This window comes from Falco punctatus (assembly GCF_963210335.1).
Source record: "Falco punctatus genome assembly, chromosome: 1".
Taxonomy (NCBI): Eukaryota; Metazoa; Chordata; class Aves; order Falconiformes; family Falconidae; genus Falco; species Falco punctatus.
The window spans coordinates 3573508-3589526 of record NC_137580.1 but is presented as its reverse complement, the minus strand read 5'-3'; the positions used below and the strand labels follow the sequence as shown (position 1 = coordinate 3589526).

At 39.7% G+C, this 16019-nt stretch overlaps 1 protein-coding gene across 18 annotated transcripts in view; it reads right to left on the bottom strand.

The window, feature by feature from the left end:
• Window positions 1–16019, bottom strand: part of TENM3 (teneurin transmembrane protein 3) — a 437496-nt gene that overhangs the window by 117178 nt on the left and 304299 nt on the right. For all 18 annotated transcript variants that reach the window (XM_080379140.1, XM_080379147.1, XM_080379148.1 and 15 more), the window contains one exon: window positions 1809–2047. In XM_080379140.1, the coding sequence (XP_080235266.1) occupies window positions 1809–2047 (239 nt within the window). The remainder of the gene's footprint in view (window positions 1–1808; window positions 2048–16019) is intronic.

Below are 16019 nucleotides of genomic sequence, written 5' to 3'. Positions count from 1 at the left end.
ATAAATGATGTGTGGAGCTGAAAGCTCTCACTCACTGAAAAGCTCGTCTCTTTTTCCCAAATACAGGAATAGAGGCGCATTAGACATGCTTACATTTCTTAATGTGCCTGTGGGAGAAATAATCCGGTACAGCCATCTTCCTGTGCCCCTCAGATTCATAAATAATCTCACTCTTTGGGGCTAGCAAAGTGTAGAGCTCAGCTCAGAATCAGGTCTTCAATATTTTACCGTCTGGCTGCTTTTCCCGGTTCTTGACAGTGATACTTCACACTGAGTTCTTCTTTTGTATTTATGTATTTATTTAGTAGCAGATGTTTGCTTCTGATGAGTTATAAGGCAATATTATGGAGACCGAGTGCAATTAATATGCTTTATAAATGGGATTATTTCCACTCCACTTTAAAAAAGATGTAGTGTTGTCAAAGCTTAACTCTAAACCACACCTTTATAGTCCTGCGCACATTCACAGAACTTAACTACAGAGCCAGTGACTGAAAGGGGCTGGACGGCAGCGGCAAGCCCTGTGTTCGCATACGTGCCTTTTGCTCTTCGGGGCTGGCAGCTGAAGTGGAAAAGGTGCTCAGGGGGCTTGGTTTTGCTGGGGCAAAGCAGAATTTCTCCAGCTACTCAGCAACCCGGTTTCTTGCATTGTCCACAGGAGCTTCAGCTCAGGAAGAACTACTTCAAAGGCTTTATACAGCTTACGGTGTGCCTCGGATTGAAACGTAGCAAGTCCGTTTCAACAAAGGCAATGAAGATTTAAGGATCATCAGGTCTTCTAGGCTTTATTACTAATTTGCACTGATTTCAAAAAGAGGGAGGAAAGGAGAGGTTGACTGTCCTCTTTCTATTTTCTTTCCTTGACTTCTTAAGACTCTGTATCTAAGTGCAACCAATACCAAAACCCAGACCCTTACATTTGTATTTCCCTAACTGTGGTGACTTAAACTTCTAATTAGCTAATCAGTTAAAAGAAAGTCTTTGAAGATCATTTATGGACTCAGAGGTGAAAAAAATTGTAATCTGGACAAAGCCATAGAAGAAATTACTAGCACAAAACCAGCCTGTTCTGTTCCCTCATTAAAGTCAATGTTATTTTTCTCACAGATAAGCACTGCCCCCAGTTAACAGCCTAAACCTCAAATTATAGAATATACATAGCGAACAGTTACGACATTAAATAATTACAGAGATGAAGAAATAAAGGAAATCCTCTAAAATAAAAATTGGGAAATGGAATTTAACAAACAAATAAAGAAAAGAGGGCATAATTAGAAATAAACAACCCGCAGGACAGGAAGAAGTCTCCGTCCTTTTGGACAATTGTTTTCCCTATCTTGCAATCAAAAGCATGTATTAGACTTCTGCTCTACCTCTATACACAAACATATGTGTATGTAATGATGAAATAAGTGATAGTTCACATTCCTAAATGCTGCATTAGTTGTATTTCATGCAAAATGAGAGGAAAAGAGTTTCATGGATAAGCTGCAAGTTATAGTCACATTATAAAATTTTTAAAGCCTGTATTTTGCACATACTTTTATAAGAACTAGACACCACATAGCTTAATTGCAGTTCAAATACTGCTTTGAATTAATTAACTCACCCACCATCATGCTGTTGAACGCTTGCAAAATACTCAAACTTTCTATTTCATCAAAACAATTGGGACTTTTCTTTAAATAACTGTCGTGGTTTTTCCTGTTACCAAAAAGTTGGCTAGTTAAAAGTCAGTGTGTCACAGTCCATATACAATCCATCAGACATCCCTGTTCACGGTGACAATTATAAAAAATGGGACTCACCTATAAAGTAGGACAGCAGTATTGCCAGCAGCACTGAGACCCCTACAGCACAGAGCGCAGTGCATTTCCAGCTACAGTACTTCGAAGACTTCTTGAATTTAAAAGCACTTCTGGATAGAGTGTTCCTAGGTAGTGGCCGAGTAGGAGGGGAATAAACAGAGCCGGATGCCATTGTGTACCCTGGCGTTGCAGTACTGAACAGCGGTGTGGTCCCCGTTCCTGTTTTGAATAGGAAATGCCTGTGGAAGAAAGAGTGTATGGTAAAGTATAAAAGTAAATAAAGCTGGAGCACAGGCAGTCATACCTCTTTTGTTTAATGTTGCTTATTTTTCAAATAGCGAACAACATCCAATCGACAAAGGGTCACGGAATCAATACTTGTTGTAACACTCGGACATAAAAGACACTTTCCCTTTAAGAAAAGACTGAACCCCCCCAAACATAGTAATACACTGGTTTCCAGACAGGAAACAAAACTACCCAAAACACAGTACGGTAGGGAGGAGGTCTCTCATAGTTTATCCAACAAGTTGGGACAGGCTTTCTGCTGCTGTTTATTTTTCTTGGCTTTTGCTACAGACTACAGGGAACTCCATTAAAAAGTCAATAATAAGCAATCTGACTATAGCCCACACTACTTATCACAGCCCTCCTGGGTTAAGTACAAAGAAAACAGCAATCTCTCAGATACAAACTTTTGGCAACTTTGCCAGAATTAGTCAGTTAACAGATTATTTTTTTTGTGTCCTAAATACTCAGTTCACTAAGCCATATCTCCTTGCATGTAATCTTACCATAACAAGATCGTACTATGGATACAGCAGCTGGGGAAGGACTCTGAAGAAATGTATTTAGTAAGTGCTTAAAAGAACCACTGCCAGCAAGAGAAATGAAAAGCAAAGCCGAAGTTAAGACACACTCTGTGAGTTACCAGTAAACTTAATTTTTTTTCCAATTTAAATTTCTAAAAGAAGTATTACTCCCTGAGCCTACATGCAGTAGAACCCTTTAATTTTAGTTCATGCAGGCATAATTATTTTGGAAGAGCCTCTAAGCATAGCAGATACTACCTGGAGTTTTTCTCCTGACGCACGTATACAACTCCACAAACAATAAAACCTCAGCCAAACAAAGTTCTTTGCAGCAGGGTTTTTTCCACCAATTTGCTATGTTGGCAAATCTGTAGTGTAAGGCTTGGCCTTACCTAATTAGATTTTGCAAAATGAATACATTATAGCTAAAAATGGTAAGAAAGCACACTGTGGAGAATTTTGAACTTACCAAGCACACAAACAGCTGAACAGAACTAGAGAGGTGTTTGCATTTTTTAATAGGTAAGAGACACTCATGAATTGCTGATACCCAGGTCCTCCTGAAGCTGAGTGCATGCTTACACTGTGTTTGCCTACTGCAGGTCACCTACACAGTATGGGTCAGAGGATCTGGCCCCAAATGAGCTAGCTGTGGAGAGGAAAGCCCTCCAGTTATACCATGTGGCACTGTGGACTCCTTCTTGGCCGATGGGACTTTCATCCTTCAGGATCCACGCTTGGATCCTTGCATAGTAATGGACCAACCTACACAGGTATAGCAGCTTTGTCAGAAATGCACTGTAGAGACACTAGAAATGAAGTTGCCCCACTGCAGGCTGAGAAAAATACCAGCAGTTGATAAACAAGGTTTGTTATTTGCAGGTGATTTTGCTATGGGAGGTTAACAGATGAACTAGAACATCTTGGCATAAGCCCTCTCCTTGAAAATATTTGCATTACAAACATGATCCCATGAAACATGCTACACAGGTTACTTCATTCTGAACAATATTCAACTTGCTGGCAGTAACAACAGAAGGATATGTGCTAGATGTACTGCTGCACAACAGCACATCCCAATTTTTCTTAGCTTCTGAGCTCAGAGGATTACCAACAATTTCAAAAGACAAAGCCCTGGTGGTTTAAATCCTGTCTAAGAAGGTATTTCATTAAAAGCTGTGCCATTTCCCATGTAGCAAACACCAAAATAATAACTAGTCCTACATAAAAAATGTTTTACACCTTACAACACCATTACTTTGATTTTACAGACTCACAGAAGCATCTAGATTCATTAAGTCCTGGTAAAGTGTCTTATCCACTTGACCTTTACTGCTCTTTCATTTCTGGTTACGTATGGTAAATGCTATGTCCAGGTATCACAGAATCACAGAGTATCCCACAAACAATCTCTACATAAATCTCAAGAAAATGCCAAACACAAAGACATCTGTTTTCCTCTATGTGCAACGTGTAGTTTTGGGGGATTGAAGGAAAGCCATACAATAGATATTATAATACTCCTCTCAAACATCAGCTTCCATGTTAAAAGTAAGAAGCTGCCTGACCGACTACAATTTTCACATCCTCCTGCTCTTGCTGTAAAAGCCCAACAGACTAAAAATGGAAACTTGAATGGAACTCCATATACGCTAAGCTTTAACAAAATAATACAATGAAACTGTCAGCCTCTGATCTTTCTCCCCCTTTTATTTTTCTCTGAGAAAGTGAGAGCTGAGACATTGGCTTTAGTACAGCACAGCCTACTAGAGAATGTAATCCACATTCTCAAAGCCTTTGAGGAGCTAATCCCATAGATAAACTCAGGAGATGGCTGCATATCCGTGGTGGTGTGAACTGTCACAGCTCTAGCGGTCCACCGCAGGCATCTAGGCAATGAAAGGAAATTGTAACTTTCATATGTGAAACACAGAATCATTTAGGTTGGAAAAGATCTTTAAGATCATCAAGTCCAACTGTTAACCTAACACTGTCAAGTCCACCACTAAACCATGTCCCTAACCACCACATCTACACATCTTTTAAATACCTCCAGGGATGGTGACTCCACCACTTCCCCGAGCAGCCTGTTCCAATGCTAGACAACCCTTTCGGTGAAGAATTTCCTCCCTAATAGCCAAGCTAAACCTCCCCTGCACAGCCTGAGGCCATTGCCTCTTGTCCTATCGCTTCTCACTTGGGAGAAGAGACCAGCACCCACCTCGCTACAACCTCCTTGCTGCAGGGAGTGATGAGGTCTCCCCTGAGCCCCTTCTCTCCAGGCTCGACAACCCCAGTTCCCTCAGACGCTCCTCATACCACTTGTCCTCTAGATCCCTCACCAGCTTCGGTGTCCGTCTTTGGACTTGCTCCAGCACCTCAATGTCCTTCTGGTAGGGAGGGGCCCAAAACCAAACACAGGATTGAGCATGGGGCCTCGCCAGTACCGAGTCCAGGGGGACGATCACTTTCCTAGTCCTGCTGGCCACATCAGTATTTCTGACACGAGCCAGGATGCTGTTGGCCGCCTTGGCCACCCGGGCACACAGCTGGCTCGTGCCCAGCCGGCTGCTGACCAGCCCCCCAGGCCCTTTCCCCCAGGCCCTTCCCAGCCGCTCTCCCCCAGCCTGTAGCGCTGCGGGGGGCTGGTGTCACCCACGGGCAGGACCCGGCACTGACCCGTGTTCAACCTCATACAAGTGGCCTCGGCCCATCAGTCCAGCCTGTCCAGACCCCTCTGCAGAGCTTTTATATCCTCAAGAGATCAACACTCCCCCCCAGCTTGGTGTTGGCTGCGACCTTACTGAGGGTGCACTCCATCCCCTCATCCAGATCATCGATAAAGATCTTAAACAGGAGTGGGCCCAATACGGAGCCCTGGGGACACCACTTGTGACCGGCCACCAGCTGCATCTAACTCCAGTTACTACCAGTCACTGGGCCCAGCCGTCCAGCCAGCTTTTTACCCAGCGTAGAGTTCACCCGTCCAAGCCCTGAGCAGCCAGTTTCCCCAGGAGAACGCTGTGGGAATTCAGCAGTGTGTAGTCCCAGGCAGCACAAAGCATGACTGCTCACCTCAAGCTATTCTTCCTTGGCTTTGACTCCATGAATACAACGCCAGAGTACTGGCTAGCTGGAGAACACCAAGATAAAAAAAATTTACAGAAAACCCAGCCTGTGGTTTAAGAAAATTTGTTGGGATCTCTATTTCTAATGAGTGGAGTTAGTAACAAAGTTGTCAGCGACTCTCCTGCTACATTAACTTTGAATGATAAGTATTTAAAATGTAAGACTATCAGACTTGCACATCTTGTCTGTATCACTGAGCTATGCCAAAGTGTTCCCGTGAGACACTCAGAAGGATATGGTACCTGACACCAAATCCTGGCTGCTTCCAGATAATACTGAAATTCTTATGCTCTTGAAATATAATCCATCCACAAATGATTTTAATTATATATATCTATCTCCATCTACCTTGTCTTTTCAAACCATGGAACTTAAATGGCTAATTTTTAAAGCCTAAAATGTTTGCACTACTTGACCAGGCACTGACTTACTGGCAATTACACTATGTTTCATCTCATAGGGAGCTTATAGCATCTGCAATAGCGTATCTTCCATTCAAAATTGATCATCTAACCAGCACTTACTAAATCTTCGTGTAAGCAGCACTTCAAATATTTTATTAAGCTTCAGAGTACAAAAATCCAGTGAATCATGCTAATATGTTATAAGACAAGCTAGCACTATTTTTATTAAATAACCTCATTCACTCTTCAAACCAAATAATTTTCTACTTTTATGTTTATTCAGTATATATTTGTCTGCTCATTCAATATATGTTTCTATTATAAAATGCAGCTAATCTTAACATTTTAGGGGGGAAGAATTTAGTACCTAACAAATCTAAACTATAGACTGGGAGCTAAACACAAAGTTATGTCACAAACTAATCCTTGGATGCAAAGACAGTTGTGAAGTCTCCTTATTTCACAAACGGTAGGCATTTTACTTAGGCTTTCATCCTTAAAAGACAGAAATAAAGCATCAAAAACCCCAAAGACATTAGGTCAGAAAACAGAAGCATATGATTGAAAGTAAAATAATGCTTTTAATTTAACTCTGTACTCTCTGAGCACCAAGTGCTGGTGTGCACGTGCTGACATGCAGGCGGTTTTCTTCCTCCTCAAGTTAGGGGGAAGGATTCACATCAAGTAAGGTTTTCTCTGTGCTGCCACTTCTATGGAAAATTAAATTGAAGTACCCACTACGAAATTCAGTAAATGGGAAAGCGGGACAGGAAAAAAGTGATAAAAAAATCCATGAGTTGGGCAGAATGATTCAAGTTAATTGAAATCTGTGTCTTTATAGAGAAACTGAGATAGATTATCAAAACATACAAGGACAGTAAGGCTCAAACCATAAGCCCAAATGCTTCTGACATAAGATATCCAGGTGTCCAGCAACATAAATATGATTTAGAATAATTTCCTTTATGAAAGGATCTGTGACAAAAACTTTTGACCACAGTTAGAAGAAAAGGGTTACTACACATCAATGAATGCATCTGGAAGGCTCTAAACTCCAGGCTGCCAGAAGCATCAATATTATACAAATAAACTATCACCAAGAAAAAACAAGTATTCCACATTACTTTTAAATAGATTGGTCTCAATTTATATAGATGTACTGCATAATTTTAATATTCCTAATATAATTTTTACATTAGACATATGATTTCTATTTTTTTTTTTTTTTTTTTTGCTTATGCTGAAATTGCTTCACCTTGCAAAATATTCACTGTGATCTGCAGCTATGATTTCTCTGGTTCTGGGCATCATATATAGAATGCTTTCAATATACTTGGAAGACATGTGAAAAAGCCTATATAATTTGCAACAACTTTCTTGACCACATTTTAGTTCTGTTTCAAAGCGTTTCATACAGCACAACCACATCAATAGAGTGCTGAAGCCCATGGCAAACGCGTCACAACGCATTACAAGTCACACAGGACTTTTACAGAATTTGTACTAAATATGGCATTGTGAATAAGGCCCAGCCAAATTCTATTGAACTCTCTTAATTACATCAGGATATGCATCATATTTTATCACCTGGCCAGAGAGATTTAAAGGCAGCTGTTGTTATTTTGTGCAATATTATTTAGATGATGCCTGCTGCCACAGAATAAAGATCAGTATCGCTAGGCCTTATGCATATACAACAACCAAACACTCCTCACCTTAACAGCTACAATACCACTGATCCAGAACAAAACTGCTTTTTGAATATATGTGCTTAAAAAAATCTAAATCCCTCCCTCCTTCCCAACTCTTTGAACCTTGTGTATTGTTGTATACTTACCAGCACCTGAAGAATCTGGGGCAGAATAAATCTATTAGTTTGGTCATGTTTCTGAATAGAGAGATTTCACTGTGACAAATGTCATAGTGCTATTGCAGTACAGGTTTTCTTGCAGTACTGTCTCCTATGCTGTCCTAAATACAGTCTGTTTGGTCATTTCTATGACGGCGTTAATGATATCTGTCTCTTCAGATCATTACAGACCACTATCACAAGAGCACTAAGGAAGAACAGCTAGAACACTCAGAAGACTGCACTACAAAAGGCATTCACTGTTAGAAATTACCTCTGACCTGGACTTTTGAAGGAGGTCTCTGTCTAAAAAAATCAGTATAAGGGGTAGGGTTCCCACAAGCATACACAGTACAATGAGCAAGTTAAATATTCTAAAAAACTGTGGAGAAGGAGGATAATATTATTCGACAGAGAACAGTTACGTGTGTTAAACCTGTAACTGTAACCAGATGAGCAGAAACAGGAATTGCTGCAGATCACCAGGACCAATACCCTGTCCGAAAGTGGCCAGTGCCAAGGGAAGGGATGAATGCCTTCCCCTCTACTTATTCACTAACAGCTCACTTTCTCTAAATAGTCCAAAACTCACGTTCTCACTGATGTCTTGTGGTGGTTTTTTCTGTAGGCTAAGCATCCATCGAGTCAAAATGTATTTTCTTCTCTGTATTTCAACCGACTGTTCCCTTGTTCTTGTATAATGACTATGTACTGTTTGCCCCACAGTACAGAAAGACAAAATTTGTATAATATGTTTGATTCCCTTTATTTTTAGGGTAAAACCTATAAAACCATTAAAAAGTAATTGCCTAAATGAAAAAAAGCAAAATTTAGCCTCTTTATGGGTTAGGCAAAGGCAACTGTGTAGTTGAGGACAGCTGTTTTGAGATACATTCTGCACTGAAACAACAGGTAAGAAAACTGACATTTAGAAGATGACAGAACAGAAAGTGACTTCAGGACAGGTGGAGGAGGAAAGGAAAAATATCCCTAACATTTTTTGTATGTTTCTTTTACTGTTAGGTACCAGAAGACCCCCAAATATTTAAGTATATCTGTAAGTATCTAAATATTTCTTTAATGTAAGTAACAAATCCACTAATCTGTTATATTTGACTCACCTGTTCTTGCAACTTGAGGAAAAACCCTGGACATAATAGTAATTACCAGCACAGGGGACCACTGCTGGATCAAAAGATCATACTTTACTTGACGATTCCTGCCAAGGCAATACTATTCTGTCCTCTGTAACCACAGGTTAAATACTTTATGAAATGAGCACACCGATTTTTATGTTGTGGAGTATAGGTTAATCTTTGCCCCAAACCCTATTCAAATCTGCCAGTATCTACCTCTATTAAAGATTACCTATTTGCCTCTAAGGAGTATTGCATCTGCGGACATTATATGAATTAAGACATTTGTAAACAAGCCCAGGTAAATGGTCTTACCCATTCTGCTAAGATCTTCCAAGGCACAACGTGGTAATACGTACACCTCAGACATCCAGAATTAGGAACACATCAATCATATTCTCCTAAGCCTCAAGAGGCAGCAAAAACATCCATCGAATCCAATTTGAGAGAAATGTAAATTTTAGTGAATTTATGTTTTGGTGACATATTTACCACTCGGGACCAATACTTCAGGAGACACGACTTCTCTGCTCAGAATATGACAGTACTCCTAATGACTTGGTTTTGATGTTTAATATAATGGTATTACTGAATTTCTGGGAATAAACCCTGTAATTACTCTGTTTTGTAATGAATACAGCTGTGATGACTGCTCAACTAAAGTAAAAATAAAATACCAGACTTTGTCCAAAAATGGTCCCAATTCATAATGCACCTATCTGGAGCCGTCAGCAGCCAGTAATTCTGCTTTTCAAAAGTGCAATGGCACCTTCTGCAACAGTTTGGCAGCATCATGATAGCTGCAGCTTTATCTTTTTATTTTTCTGATGGTTCAAAGTGCCAGAGGAAAGTCAGAATAGACTTCTGAGGTTTGGGAGTTTTCATTCTCTACCTCACATATGTTGTTACTGACATATGCAGAGACAGCGTGTGCCTATCTCTGTGTGAAGACCTAGCATTTTCTTTGCCATTTCCAGACAAAGAAATCAATTAATCTTAAAAAAGTTAACTTCAAGAGACGATGGATATCTCTAGCTACAACTATTTTAGTTTGCTCCAAATTCCCTCGTTTAAGTTTTTTTATTTCTCTCTCTCCTCGAGTTTCCTTAATGCAAACCAGCTGAATTTTTCCCTCCTGGGAATGAGTTATCATGCTTTTGGGTTTGTTTACAAAACCCCTACCAGATACATTAACTGTCAGAATCAGAAGAAAACCATTAACTGTGGAAAAACAGGGGGCTGAGATCCCAATCAACCATTGCACTGCACCTACGGACTGGTGTGCTCTCTCTCTGCTGACAGACCCTATTCATGCTGGACTGAGTGGGACCATGACCCTCACCTGCCACCTGACATTAGAGAGCTCTGCCTGGTTCACTAATGGATAGATCACATCAATAAATCTGATGATTCCTTGCATTGAGTCGAGGAAGCAGATTGAAAGAGAAGATTAATCTTGCCGACTGACATTATAGGGAAGATGTAAAAGATAACAGAAATTACTGGCTAGGTCTCATATGAACTCTAGTTCACTGATGCATGAGATCGGCTTTCCCAGTGGGCTCCAGAAGGAATTGGATTTTTGTTTCTCTGTGAGCATTTACGCCTGTCTTCATCTTCTGTTAACATTCTTCTGAGATGAAACCTTGTAGCTGGTGGTGTTTGCCCTTAGCACAGGCTTATGACTGACTTCCCCAGAACCATATGGCTGCATTTAACATAAATCCAAGTCAGCACAGAAACTGTATTATGCTGTGAATTTGTCTCAGCTTATTTTCTGTGCAGAACTGCAATCGAAAAATTGCTTAGGAAGAGACAAAAGTGAATTTCCACTTCCTCAGAGCCAATATTAATACTACCATAATCCAGGAAAAAGCTCCACGATCACAACAGATCAAATGATGATCAAAGTTTGGCGGAAAGAAAGAGAAGAGAGCTATTACCTATATGCAAAACCAGAGGAAACATCTGTGGGAACTGGAGATAAGCCTCTTCCAACAGCTTATTCAAATGTTTCAGAAAACCACTTTACATATGGTAACACTTGCTTGAATTTGGGTGGGTTTACACTGAGGACCCGCTTTCTTCACAAACTGAAGACTGAGAGCCAAGAGAGAAAAGAAGTCCTACTAGGGCTGCAAGTGCCTTCCTCACTGCTTGTGTGTTCTTTCACATCTGCCCCAGCAGGTTACTGCTCCACTGCTGGCTGCTGTTGGAGAAAGACTGGAGAAGTCAGGCATGGCAACCTGCAGCTTCAAACAGCAATTCAGACTCACCAGTATCCCAACCTGCTGTGAAAGCCACCAGGACATGGTGACTTGAAGGACTGGATACTGACAAAAGCTCCAAACTTCCTCCCTGTAGGTGTGCAAGAGTAAATCTGCAATGCACCTACCTTCTTGGTGGTGTAAGAAAGAATATAGTGCTACTGCATGCACCTGTAAATATCCTACTATTTGTTCCTCCAAATTCAGATTCAGGCTGCTAGCTCTCTCCCCAGGAGAAGGGGGAGCTCACTTCTGTGATACGCAAATGCATATCTAGGATCATAAGAACCAGTATAATCAGATGGCTCTGCCAAGCCTGCTCTTTCACACTCCTCTGCTACGCTACAGCTCTGTGAAGACGAGCAAGGAAAACAAACGCCACGAGGCTACACTTTGCAGAAGTGAGCAGGAAAGTCTGATGCAAAGAATGACTCACGGTGCTGGGCTAGCAAGTGAAGAAACTTGCCACCGTTTTAGTTACTCATCTTCGCTGCAGGATTGTCCCATTACCTATTTTCCAGAGGACAGTGGCTGTTCTTACAGGCTTCTTCTGGGTCTCTCAGAGGACTAGTACTTACACAGACTTCCACCTAGGCTACAGGAAGTGCCTTGGCTCTCGATATTGTTAGTGATATTCATTTCCCAAGGAGACAGCAGATGAAGTGAACCTAACAGCCCCTTAGTGCACTTTGTGATACTGACAGTGTTCATGCTATTCCAGTTCTCCTCTCTCCAAAGGAAGAGAGAGTAGAGGAAAGCATCTGAATTTTCCAGTGAGGACTGGAAATGTTCATGTGGGCAGTAAGCCTTTATATTACAATTTCTTATCTTGTTCTCTGCCCTTCTGAAACCATATCCCTACCAAGACAGAGAGAGAAAGAGAGCAAGTTGTCTCTGAGATGAGGTATTCTAATCTTGGCCAGTTCCTGCCTTGTGTATTGAGTAAATTAAGCTTTCCAGGGAGAAAATCAAAGAAGAAAGGTAGGGCACAAGTACTCCTCCAATCTCTTTTACTGCCCTTGCTGTCTTCATAAAGCTGGAAGAGAACAACTGCTCTAAATGTCTCAAACGGCACATGGAGACAATTTCAAAACCCAAATGTGGTTTAGGAGAGCCTCAGAGCTGCATTATTTACCCAAAGATTAATTCAGAAGTTGGAACAAAGGTTGAAATCTCATCTGCAGCTGAAAGCCCTGACTGAGCTGCTGGACATTTTAAAAGGAGATAAAAGCCGAAGGAAGTTAAAGTAGTGAAGTATTATTCTGTCAGTGACTGATAGGATCTGATTCTGCCTCAAGCTGCAAGCAGGATGAAGTTGCCATCATAATGGATCTATCTGTGAACCTTAGCTCACTTTTTGATGTCCATGGCTGTGGTTCTCTTGCAATTCAGAGTCTGTGATAACCTGTGATGAACTCTGTCCTGCCACTCAGTAGTGCTACCAGCAGTCACTCAAACAGCCAGATTCACGTAACTACAATGACAGCACTGTCATAACCTCTGAGTTACAACCACTACCACCAATCTGGCAACTGTGCATGAACATATGATGCAAATGTCATTCCTGTTTTCCAGTCTTTACTGTCCCTTGGTGAAAACTGGTCTAGTACACTTCCATAGTCTCCCATTTGCAACATGCCAAGATTTGTAGACTTGAGAGACCACCATCCAGGGATTCAACACGGCAGGGGATTACACCTTGTGCCCAGAAGAGGGTGACGCTCTATCTTTATTGGTACGCAACTTACACATGCGCCTTTTTGGAGCTGGACTTCTCTTTGTGCAACCAACATTATCAGAGACACTGGCTGCTGGCACTAGACAGTCATCAAGGTCTGCTTTGCCATCGTGTTTGGTATTATTTTCTCACCTGTTTGAATGTGACAGAAAGAATCCCTGGAATCTGTTCAGATTCCTTTCTGGTTCAACTTGAGCCTCACTTACTGGGATTGCAGACTTGACTGCAGCCATGCAACCATAGAAAAGACATAGAAAAAAAGATCTGTAAAATTTGTGTGCTTAACTTCATGGTATCGATGACATTTTTTTACTGAAGTGTTTCTCTGTTTAACCTGTGATTTTTTCAAGCAAGTTCGAAGAAACTTCAGAGACTGTGTTGAAAGACTTATCAGCATTAGCCATCAGATATAAAATCTTTGTTTTGATTATTTCTGGCTTCTACCAGTAGTAGAACAAATGCCAGCAGCCAAGGTTTCTCATCACCTTGAGTCATTCCTATAGGTGATCAGATTTATGCTATTTGAAAGGATTTCACAAGGAATCACAAGCAGTAAAGGACAAGGAATAATCTTGGGTTTCATCCTAGATATTCAGCCTATAGTCCTCTAGCATTTTAGCTAAGTCCTACCATGCCTAACAACCACTCTCGGTTTCTCTTTCTGGACTACTCCATCTACAGTTTTCATACTCATTCTTACCCTTCTGGGCCCAGCCATTTCCAGTTTTCCCCTCTCTACCCTGCACTCCTGGCTTCTTCCACTCTTAATTTAATTCACTACGCTTTTATAACAACCTGACCTGTTTACACAGAGCTCTCCTGAACTTTTTCCCAACAAATGTCAAAAATCCTCAGCCAACCTCCTTGCAAAGAAGTCTTAAATACAACAGGAAGTTTTCAAACCTCAACCCTGTAAAAATATGAAATTTTCAGAAAATGAGGAGATTCTATAGAAATAGAAAATGCTAGGAATCTTTATCGATAAGAAATATAAATGCAGTCATTTGCTGATAGTGAATCTTACTTTTTTTGCACGTTTTGATACCTAGATAACTTGGGGAAAGGACTGTCAGGTTAGGTAAAAGAAAACCAGACTTTTTACTTCAAATTAAGGTGATTCGTCAGCACATATACGAACACATGTTTACATACTAAAGAAAAGAATAGTGGTACCATGTAAAGCCAACAATACATACCATTAAAACACTTTGGCATTTCCAGCTGTCTTATAATTAATGCACTGCACACAAATCTCTCGAAGCTATAAACAACTATTCTTTAGGTCTAGGCCTATGAATCAATGCATGAATTTCTATGCAAAATGTCTAGTTCTATTATCATTACTAACACTAAAATTGTCAAATTCATTAGATTAATATTCTCTCCATAAGCCATACGAACTAAGAAATCGTGTATCATAATGTAACACACACATGACATGAAAACAAATAAACAAATATATAATGATTCTAGCTGTGACACAGTATGTTAGTGAGGCTGATAAACTGAATCTTCATGCTGATAGTATGTTGTAGTCTCAAATCTATTATGCTTTGGAACGGATGTGCTATTATCTCTGGACAACTTTCACACCAGGAGATGATTCCTGCTAGCATAATTTTAAAAAAGAAGGGATTACAAACAAGATAAATTTCATTATATTGTTACCTGAATTAGTAACAACTAACAGGAATTTCATATAACATCATTCATTTGCCAAAATACTTGCATTTGGTGGTCCCATTACAAACATATAAAGCACAAACCAGGCATAGTGCTATTAACTCTTCTTCAGCAATTATGCATCTGAATCAGTACTGTATGGTAATTAGTTTACAGGGAACAATAATATTTAGTTTTGTTCTTTTTTACTAGAGCATGCTTACATTTTTACTCTAAAGCATATATATTAGGGTCTTCCAGTAAATATCTGCAGTATCTTTGAGTTTGCTAATAATTATTAACTAATTGAATTTAATACACCATTCTCTTGCCGCTGTTCATTTTAATTTGTGGCTATGTGAAAGTTTAAGAGTTTTCAGAACATGAAGCATATCAATGTACAGTGTCAATATATTTTACAGATTAGTTATTAAATGGGCAGGTGCAGATCTCACTTAATCAAATACTATCTTACCCCTTTTACACTGTTAAAAGTTACAAGTAGCAAATCAGAATTTGGACATGTATGATTTTTATCATACTATAAACAAAACAAAAAAAAAAGGTAAATTTATGTTTAATAATTACTCACTAAAACCTAGTGAACTGTGCTGGCTAAGAGGCTGGAACTCATTAGAAATGGTACTGCTTTGTCAGGGTTTTTTGGTTGTTTTTTTTTTTTTGTGTGTGTGGAATAGAAACCAAATATACTGATTTGACATAAGAATCGCAAAACAGTTCAAATGTTAAGACAGATCTTAATGACCAAGTTAAGTAGATATGGAACAGTTCTAAAATATACATTTTATTTAAACATTGAAACATTAAATTGAAACATTCATTTATACGGAATTCTCTATTTTCAGTTTATACATTTATCAGCAGTTCTGGTTTCAAACTAGCTGTTAAAAATATTACAGATTAGGTAAGTAATTTTTTGATTGGTCATTCCTTATGCTGTATTAATATGTCATATTTCTAAAACAAACATTTGCTGAGTACTAAATATATTACAAACTAAGGATCAGATCTGGCAAATGTGTAATCATGCAAATAGCTTGCAACAGCTTGTAGAATCAGGCCATAGTGAATTAACACAACCTCAACTGCACTCTTACTTTCTTAACTGAAATCAAACAAGATTTGGCAGTCAAAGTTTACCATTTTTTATTTACCATGAGTCAGTATGACAAATCATTTGACAATTATTTTTT